Here is a 10,048-nt window from a genome sequence, read left to right on the forward strand (position 1 = left end):
AAAAAAGCCTGGACATGGCACTGGGTGCTATAGTCTGGGTGAGGTGTCAGGGCACAGGTTGGACTGGATGATCTCAGAGGTCTCTTCCAACCTCATCATTCTGGGATTCTCTGATTCTGTGGTTCTGTGATTCTCTGATTCTGTGGTTCTGTGGTTCCTCTCCTCTCCCAGTGTACGACATTGTCAAGAACTACACAGCTGACTACGACAAGGCTCTCATCTTCAACAAGATCCACCACGAGCTGAACCAGTTCTGCAGCGTGCACACCCTGCAGGAGGTGTACATCGAGCTCTTTGGTGAGCTGCTGCTTCTGGGGGCTCTCCCTGTGGGCTGGCACTGCAGAACCCCCAAGTGTTGGGGGGTTATCCATGTTCTATCCATGAATCCCAAGTGTTGGGGGTTTATCCATGTTTTATCCATGTTTTATCCATGTTTTATCTATGAATCCCCAGTGTTGGGGGGTTTATCCATGTTTTATCCATGAATCCCCAGTGTTGGGGGGTTTAATCCATGTTTTATCCATGTTTTATCCATGAATCCCAAGTGTTAGGGAGTTTATCCATGAATCCCAATGTTGGAGGGGTTTATCCATGTTTTATCCATGTTTTATCCATGAATCCCGAGCTGGCTCTGCTTGCAGCCGGGATTGTTAACCAGCTGCCATCGTTTATCCCTGTTACCTGTTGGAGTTGAGTGCCTCAGTGTGTTGTAACAATGAACTGCAAAGCCAGCCCTGCCAGCAGCCTCCCTTTAGGGAAGGGAGCAGGAATTCTGTCGCATTCTCTGCGCGTGCAGCAGCTGGGATGGATCGAATTGGTCACAGAGTTGTCTGATCCAGATGGAACAGCCTGCCTGTGCCTCTCTGCTGCCACAGAAACTCAACAAGCAGCCCTGGCCAGAGGCTTTGGGCTGTACCTGTGGCTGCAGTGCTGGCAGGAGCTGCCCTCCCCAGCAGGCAGGCACAGGGCAGGAGAGGCTGAGGGAATGCTGTGGTTTCCTGCTGGGATTGGCCCAGCAGTGCTGAGTGTTTTGTTTCTGGCTCTGGGCTGCCAGGAAATCCTCCCAGGCTTTCAGCAGTGCTGCCTGAGGGCTGCTGGGGGCCCAGCAGGACAGGCTTTGTGCCTGGGTGAGCACAGGGTGGTTGCAGGCTCCTCTTGTCTCTTCAGCCTGCCTTTCCAGGAGCCTCCTGCCCTTCTCAGATCCCCCCAGTTCCCAGCTCCTGCTGGTGGCTGGACAAGTTCCTGGCCCATGGAGGCTCCAGATGTTGGCAGCTGCTGCTTGAAATGGGCTGAAAGCTCCTGCTCTGCGCAGAAGGAACTCGTGCAAACTCTCTGGAAGCCCTGGGGCTCTGCAGTGGGGCACAGCCCCTCTGAGCAGCCTCACATCACCCTCTGCCCCCACATCTGCCAGCAGGTGCAGGGAACTGATAACAGCTGCTTCCCAAACTCCTGGCTGGCCTTCATTAGGAGTTCCAGAGAGGAAACTGGGACCAAAGCAAACAGTCCAGGAGTGTGATGTGATCCCTCTCAAGGCTGTTACCGTTTGATTTTCCCTCTGCACTTCCCAGCAGGCCCCAGCTGGAAGCACTGCCCACCTTGGAGTTTTCATCAGAGCAGGGTTTTAGGTTATATTTCCTTTTGAAATCCTCAGCTACGCTGGAGTTCTGGGACTCCTTGAGCCAAAGAGACATTGCTGATGATTTTTGCAGCCTGTTAAAGTAACTGGTGCTGCCATTTCCCATTTCTGCCTTTCCATTTGCTTCGTGTCCTGCTGGCACAGGTCACAATCAGTCAGGATTTACCTCTTCACTCCAGGATCTGGGGGGGAAGTTCAGTGGGGAAGGGGTTAGAGCACAGATTGCTGCTTGTGAAGATGCTGTATGTGGCTCAGGAAGATTCCAGACTGCAGGTTATGGCAAACTGCAGGGTTTCCTTTCATGCCTGCCACATTCCTGTGGTGTGTCCCATTGCTGGGAGCCTGCCTCGGGGTCAGCCCAGCACTTCCTCATCCAACTCCCATTTGTGCTTTCCAGGAATAAGAAACCTGAGCCATCCCAGCTCACTCTGGGTGCTGACAGCAAACTGCCTTGGGGCATGTTTCATTCCCTTCTCTTTTCTCCCCAATCAGATCAAATTGATGAAAACCTTAAACTGGCCTTGCAGCAAGACCTAACCACGATGGCCCCTGGATTAATTATACAGGTAATCAGGATTTGATTGAGATATTGAAGGGGCAGGTTGTTGTGGCACTAAAGGTTCTTCAGCTCTTCAGAAGTTTGGGGATCAGCAATAAGTACCCCCACAGATTGTGAAGAGGGGAAAGGGCTAAAAGGAAACAAGAAACTGAGCTTTCTTTAGGATATTGCTTTACAACACAGATTTCATTTAACCTGGGGAGTAGGAGCAGTGTCCTTCCTGTCCCCTCCCAGTTTTGGTGTGTTGAGTTTCTCCTGGAGTTCCTCTGGGTGCTGCTTTGCCCAGGTTACACTCTCCTGTCACGTCAGGAGACCTTTCAGTGCTGTTTCTCTGTGGGCTTTGGGCCTGGTCACAGTCTGTGGGCCAGGTTCTCTTGTGTGTCTCTCCCTGCAGGCAGTTCGAGTGACAAAGCCAAACATCCCTGAAACCATCCGGAGGAATTACGAGCTCATGTAAGTGCCTGGGTGTGCCCAAAAGGACCCAGAAAGGCAGAAGAACTCAGGGTTGGTGCCCTCAGCTCCTGCTGCCCCTCAGGATGGAGCTGAGGAGGAGCAGCTCTGAGCACTGCAGCCCTTGAGCACGGGCATGGTTTGCCCTGGGGCTCCTTCCCCGGCCCTCCCAGAGCTGAGCCTGAGTGGCAGAGGGATGGATTTCACCACTAATCCTCTTGTTTGACTGGGATGGAGAAACTGTTGATTCAACAAGCTGAAGACTTGCAAAGCTTTGAAATAACTCTCTTTGACAGCACTTGACAGTGCTGATCCCTCTGCAGTGCCCTGAGCCAGCTGCCAGCACTTTGCTCAGCCAGGATTGGATTCCCTCTCATCCATTCTGCTTCCCCAGCACTGCCTGTCACCCTTTGGGCTTGCTTGTGGTAAATCCTGTGTAATAAATACAGCAGGATGTGTTGAGAGACTCAGTTTCGGGGTCTCTTCCCTGACTGGGAGCAGGAGCAGAGTTTTTATTTATGTTCACTTAAAAACTCATGAATGTGAGTAAAAACCAGTAAGATAGAAAAGGCAACAGGGCAGCCTGCAGGGGCTGTGTCACAGCGAAATCTTCCTGCTGTGGAGGGGAGGAAAGAATGTTTTGATTCAAGCAAAAAGCTCTGTGCAGGTGCCTGCCCTGGCATTGCTGATCCCACCTGCCCTGGACACGTGCTGGAAGGAGGGGAGAGCCAGCAGCTCATTCTGGGGGTGTGCTGTGAGTCCCACAGCACTCAGCTCCTGGTTTTAACTGGATTTTCCTGCTCCCCCAGGGAGAGTGAGAAGACAAAGCTGCTGATAGCAGCCCAGAAGCAGAAGGTGGTGGAGAAGGAGGCAGAGACAGAGAGGAAGAAAGCTCTGATCGGTCTGTGGGGCTGGGCTGGGACAGGGAATGGGGGGACAGAGAGCAGGGAGACCCCAGGGAGGGAGGGAGGGAGGGATGCACCTGAATCGCTCTGGGACCTTCCCTGATCTGAAACCTTCCCAGAGAAACTCAGGAGTTTTTCAAGTGGGTTCCAGCTTTGTTCTCTGCGGGCTGGAAATTGTTCCCACCGTTTGTTTCCACCTGAAGTGGGTGATGAGTGAGGATTTGCCAGGGTGAGGCTGCTCCTGGTGTTAGGAGGACGTGTGATGACAGCGTGGGCGTGTTCTTGTTTTCATTGCAGAGGCAGAAAAGATTGCACAAGTTGCTGAAATAACTTATGGGCAGAAAGTGATGGAAAAGGAGACAGAGAAGCGAATTTCAGAGATTGAAGGTGAGTGAGGGGTGAGCTTTCCTGTAAGTGAATCCTGAAGGAGTTCTTGAAGTGTGTGCTGACTGTTCTTCAGTCCAGGCTGACGTTCTCAGGGGTAAAGTTCCTGACCACAGGCAGGAGTAGGAATTTCTTTGCAGGCTGTGCTTCTTGAAACTCCCTTTCTCAAGGTGATCTTTGTAGGAGTTTGAACTTAAGGAGGTGTTTCTTCACTCCTTTGATAAAGTGCTTTGTCAAAGAAACTCCAGGGCGTGGAGAGGGCTCTGCAATACCCACTGGGGAGTGGCAAGGCCTTTCTTCCCCTTACATTCATTAGAGGCCCTGACAAGCTTTGCAGAAACCATTGAGGAGCCAATTAAGAGTTTTACAGGTCAGCAGCTTCTCATTAAGAAGCTCTTTGGAGAAATACAATGGGATTTATTTCTTATAACTGTGTCAGCAGGTGTCAGCCCTCAGTCTGGCAGAGGATTCCTGCCTCTTCCCTTTTTTCCTGGTGTCTCTGACTGGGACCAAGCTCTCCTTTTAGCCAGGAGAGGAAGTTGTGGGCCAGACCATCCAGCTGTTTACAGGATCTTGAAGTGCAGCAGCTCCCAGGCCTCCCTGCTAGGAGAAGTAAACAAATGGTTGATCCAGCTGTGCAGCTCTCAGACCCAGACTGACTTGTTGCAGTTGGGTGGCTCCATGCCTCAGGAGGAGTGGCAGGGGATGGGCAGGATTACACTCATTTATCTCTAACCTGCTGGCCTGATAACCATCGTTGTCACTGGATGGATGCAGAGGCAGAGGGGGAAAAGGAGTGCAGTACAGAAAGGGGAAATGTTCCTTAAGTGTCTGTGCCAGCAGTCAGGAATTTCAGTATCCACAGAGTCCGAGCCTTGGAGCAATGGTTGATACAGCAGAGAAAAGGAATCAAAGATCCTGTCCAGGATCTCTGCAAGGGGCAGAGCCTGTAGACGTTAAAATCCCCTGCTCTGCCTGCCAGGACCTTCATCTGCATATCCCAAATCCCATCTGGGAATCCCATCCACAGCACAAACCTCATCTGCAGGGAATCTGCTGGGCTGCCCAGGCTGCTGCTGGCCCCTGGGCAGGGGCTGTGGGTAAATCCCACGTCTGCAGGAGAGCAGTTGTGCATTTCAGCACCAGAGTCAGCCCTGGCTCGAGAAGAAAGGCTGAGCTCTGCCCACGTGATGGGGATAATCAGACCCTGATGTTTGTCAGGTTCTTGGAGCTCTGCAGTTGCAGATGCAATTTGCTTCTTCGTGCTCTCATCCTGCAGCCATTTAGCTGTAAATTGAGCTCCCATTTCTGCATTTCCCATTTTGTTCTCTCTTCCCTGTGTAGTTCAGAGGTGGCACTGGCCGCCTTCTGAGGAGTTACCAGCTGCAAACAGTGCAAACGTGGCTGGAAATAAAAATGTGATTCAGAGCGTGTGTTTGCTTCCAGATGCTGCATTTCTTGCACGAGAGAAGGCGAGAGCTGATGCTGAGTGTTACACTGCAATGAAGGTGGCTGAGGCCAACAAGGTACTGTGCTTTCCTTTGTGGTGCCTCAGAGCAGGGCCCCTGGCACCAGGCTGTAGAGAAATACCAGCACAAGGGCAGGCAGTGATCCTTGTTTAAGTCAAAAAGCAAAACAAGGCCATCTCCTCTCAGCAAAGCTTTCATCTGAAACAATTAGTCAATAATTAGATCCTTATTTGCAAGTTCATTTTGTTCTCTGGACGGATCAGTGTCAGGGTGTGTGAAATCTCTGCTCTGCCAGGGACTCACGGGGCTGTGGCTCTCTGTGGAATATCACTTTCAGTGCTGCCCTTTCACACTGTTGTGATGAGAAATGTGCTTTCATTCCAGTCTCAAGTTGGCAGGCAGTCAGAGCAGGGAGATCTCCAGGGTGACAGGCAGGGGCAGAATAAGGGAAAGAACTGATTTCAGACACCCTGGAAGAGCTTCAGTACTGCAAAGTAAAAACAACAAAAAATCCAACGTGGAAACAGAAAAATGACATGGATAGAATGGTCAGCTGTGTTCCTGCCCACAGCAAGCTCCCAGCACATCCCAGCAGGACATTTCAGTTGTGTGGTGCTCAGGGAGAAGGGGCAGAGGACTGGGGTGTTTGTGCCCCAGTTTTGTCCTCTCTTAAAATGTCATTGTCCTGAAGGAATGAGCCAGAGTCACCCAGACTCACAGGTGGATCTGCTCCCTGGAGAGAGCCAGGGATGTTTCCCTCACAGCCAGTGATGTTTCCCCCTCAGATCCAGGGATGTTTCCCCCCTCAGATCCAGGGATGTTTCCCCCCTCAGATCCAGGGATGTTTCCCCCCTCAGATCCAGGGATGTTTCCCCCCTCAGATCCAGGGATGTTTCCCCCCTCAGATCCAGGGATGTTTCCCCCTCAGAACCAGGGATGTTTCCCCCCTCAGAAGCAGGGATGTTTCCCCCCTCAGATCCAGGGATGTTTCCCTCACAGCCAGTGATGTTTCCCCCCTCAGATCCAGGGATGTTTCCCCCCTCAGAAGCAGGGATGTTTCCCCTCTCACAGCTAGGGATGTTTCCCTCACAGCCAGTGATGTTTCCCCCTCAGATCCAAGGATGTTCCCCCCTCAGTACCCAGGGATGTTTCCCTTCTCAGTAGCCAGGGATGTTTCCCCCCTCAGAACTCTCCTTGCAGGGGCTGCAGTGAGGGATGTGCTCTCCAGCCTCTCCATCATACTTGGACTGAGCCTTTCCCCAGCTGCTCCCTTCCCTTTCCATTCTGTCATTTATTCCCTGGGGTCTGGAGCTGCCCTCAGCCCTGCTGGAGGAAATCCTGGCTCTGGGCACTCTGTTTTCCCTGGGGAGGGCTGGCCATGCCTGCTGGGCTCGTGTGCTCAGGTGGGAATTCCCTTTTCCCAAAGCTGAGCTGTTGTGACTGATTTTCTCTCCGTGCAGCTCAAGTTAACTCCTGAGTACTTGCAGCTGATGAAGTACAAGGCAATTGCAGCCAACAGCAAGATCTACTTTGGCAAAGATATTCCCAACATGTTCATGGACTCTGCAGGGAGCCAGAGCAAATCTGCAGAGGAACTGGCAGAAGGAATCCAAGAGGAGGACGGGGCAGGAACCAGTGAGGACACAAAACTACTTCATAACATCAACTGAAAAGAAAGATTTCTATTCGTTTTCTATCAAAAAATCACGAACTGGGAAATTCCTTTTAGTTTTCCCCCTTTCCTGTGCTGAAAGAGATGAATCAGATTTAATCCTTTCAATCTTTTATATGACAATTAGACACAAGGACTTTGGTATTTATGGGGTGGGTTTTCTGGTAATTTCTAAGCTCCAGGTATGTTCTGTAGCTGTACCTCCCCAGCTTTTGGTCACCCAGACCAAGGATTTGGGAGAGGCTGTCAGGGCTATCAGCCCTCATTTGGGATTGAGGTGGTTCAGAGCAGTTGCAGCTGAAGAAATGTTGAGGTTTTGGAAGGAGGGGAATTGCTGCTACAATTTGTTTTGGGGTTTTTTTTTCCTTACTGCAAATTCCAAGTACTTTATTTCAATCCCCTCTGAAAACAAGGTGCTAGATTTTGTACATTACATGAGGTGACCCCATGAGGGACAGAGGAGTCCTGCAGGTCCCACCCGTGGGGGGATCAAAGCCTTAGACCACATCACACTGGGAGTGACCCAAACTCTTCATTTTCTGTGTCCTGACTGCTTTGTTTTCCATTTGTCATGTTTTTGTGGGGCACAGCAGAGTTGTCCCAGCAGTTCAGCTGCTGGGGGAGTGCAGAGCTGGGTGGGATTTTCAGTGAAACGATGGAAATTGTCACAGAAAACCAGGGAGGAAAGAATTTTTGTCTCAGGGACCCTGACTTTACAAAAGACCTTGCTGGGGAGGAGCTGCTGGAGTGAGCAGAGAGTTTTTGAGTTTGTTATCTGCTCTGTGGGAGCAGCTGGATCTCAGTGTTTACAGTGTCTGACTAGAAAAAGAACCTTCAGGTGAGCTGAAGTGAGCTCTGTGGGATTGGGGCTGGATGGACCTTGTGGAAGGAAGATTTCCCTCTGGCCAAGGACAAACCATGATCCTGAAAGGCTACGGGGCAGAGACAAGCAGCTCTTCCTGAACCACCCAAAGATGGATTCCCCTTCTTGTCTCAGAACAGTTTTCCAGAATGTACCTTCCCCTCCAGAGAGCTGATCAGCTCCTCACATCCCACATACAAGGAGGGAACAGAGCTTTCTTTTCCACACATGCAAAATTGGAGGATAAAAAGTCCAGGCCTAGAGAGAACATTTTTTTATCCCTACCCAATCCATCTGCATGTGGCAGCAGAGCCTGGTGATTAATTGCTGATGTAATTAGAGGCCAGGATGCTCTTCTGAGGTGATGCCAGTGCTCAGTGTCAGAGACCTGGTGCATTCACAGGCTCCTGCCCTAAATTTTTGCTCCCCAGCACCCCTGGTCTCACCTTTCAGTGTTCAAACCTTCATCTCTCTGTGTTGCTCTGAGAGAGCTCAGGTGAATCTCAGCTGCTGGCTCCAGGGTTTTTACAGCAGTTTTCTCTTCCCTGTTGATGCTTGAAAATGCAAAATAGAAATGAAGCATCAGTTTCTGCTTAGAGTCCCATCCTCTTTGTATTTCTTAGAAAACAGGAGCTAAGGGAAATCCCATCTCCAGACCTACATCAGACTCAACTCCCTCCCCAGGGAGGCTGTGATATTCCTGACTCAAAACCAGGTTTGTGCAGGCAGATCCTAACAGGGAATAGCAGAAATTTAGCCATGAGGATGAGCTCACTTGAGATTGTTCTGTGTTCATGCTTGAGGTTTCCATCAGCAGCTAACACCTCCTTTTACACAAGTATTTTTCACTAATGAAAGAACTAAGCCAAAGTGGTATTATAAAGGCTTTTTTTTTAATGTGTGATTTCACAGCAAGACAATAGCTTGGGATAAAGAGCTCTTAATGATTTTTTTTTTTAATTAAAACCCTGATTGCTAAAGTATTAGTATAATTTAGTTAAGTTGTATTAAGAGTAAAAAAAGAAAAGTGAAGTTGAGAGTGTGTCAGTTTTCATAAGCCAAAATCCTTTGTTGTGTCTTTCATTCAGGTTCCTTCACTCTAAAATGTCCTGAATTTTCCAGAGTGGATCAGTCTCTCCATGTAAACCTTTATTCCTCTGTCTCTAACAGGCAAGTTGTCCTGTTTCTGTAACCTTGACATGAAGATCTGAACTTTAAACCCACTCTGTAGCAAAGGGAACAGAGGTTTGTGGCACTGCTGATAGCTGGGAGCACGGAAATGCTCTGCCAGAGCAATCCTTGATCTTCTTATGTACTGAACTCAAAGCCTTTTTATTTTGGTATTTGCTATGACAATAAAATGGCCTTCAATTTTAGAATCTTCCAATGTGACCATCAGGGTTTGTGGATGGACTTTAGTAGGAGGATTTTGCAGAGGGAAGGTCGAGGTGCTCGGTGGGGTTGGGGGGCTCTGGGGTGCTGGGGGTCGGTTCTCCCTTTCCAGTGAGGAGGAGGAGGAAGGTGGAAGAAGGGTGGAGGTGTCCAAGGAATCCCATTTCTCTCAGCGCCTGCTTTGCTACGGAATGAGCAAAACCACCAGACTGGAGCAGCAAACGCCTCGGATTTGGTGAAGTTTACAGAAAATCCTTGTCGTGTTTTACCAGACAAAAGGCAGGAACCTTCTGGGTGTTTTTTAGGCAGCAGTGTCAACACTGAATCTGCAGAGGGCCGGTGAAGTTCTGCACATTAAGGCAAATATTTGAGTTAATGTGTTCCAGCCGGCGCTTTCCCACTCTGCCGCCGGAGCTCCTCCATAAAGCCGGGCCTTGTCCCGGCCCCTCCAGCTGCTGTGGGGCTCTGGCCGCGCTCCAAGCGCTGCCCACACCTCAGGCAGGGCCTGCAGGACAATTCCCGTTCCCTGCTTTGCTTCCACGACGCCTTTTCCCCTCAGAAATTGAAATTCACCCCCTTGGAGGCGGCTCCTCATGCAGCGATAACAACATCGTCTTTGGGGGTGGGCCTGGAGGGTGGCCGGGACCGTGACAGTCGGGTGGGCTGCTGGCAGCGCTCGCTGCTGTTACTGCGGGCACGGAATGATTTGGATTTGTCAC

The 10,048-nt window shown here is 50.4% G+C and overlaps 1 protein-coding gene across 1 annotated transcript in view; it reads left to right on the top strand.

Moving 5' to 3' along the window:
- Positions 1-9,313, top strand: part of ERLIN2 (ER lipid raft associated 2) — a 10,832-nt gene extending 1,519 nt beyond the window's left edge. The window contains exons 2-8 of the mRNA XM_031064503.1: positions 172-297; positions 2,129-2,202; positions 2,590-2,648; positions 3,455-3,546; positions 3,848-3,937; positions 5,381-5,460; positions 6,864-9,313. Coding sequence (XP_030920363.1) covers positions 172-297; positions 2,129-2,202; positions 2,590-2,648; positions 3,455-3,546; positions 3,848-3,937; positions 5,381-5,460; positions 6,864-7,073 — 731 coding nt within the window. The 3' untranslated portion in view covers positions 7,074-9,313. The remainder of the gene's footprint in view (positions 1-171; positions 298-2,128; positions 2,203-2,589; positions 2,649-3,454; positions 3,547-3,847; positions 3,938-5,380; positions 5,461-6,863) is intronic.
- The last annotated feature ends 735 nt before the right edge of the window (positions 9,314-10,048 follow it).

The sequence above is a fragment of the Geospiza fortis genome, unplaced genomic scaffold (assembly GCF_000277835.1).
Source record: "Geospiza fortis unplaced genomic scaffold, GeoFor_1.0 scaffold371, whole genome shotgun sequence".
In the NCBI taxonomy this organism is placed as follows: domain Eukaryota; kingdom Metazoa; phylum Chordata; class Aves; order Passeriformes; family Thraupidae; genus Geospiza; species Geospiza fortis.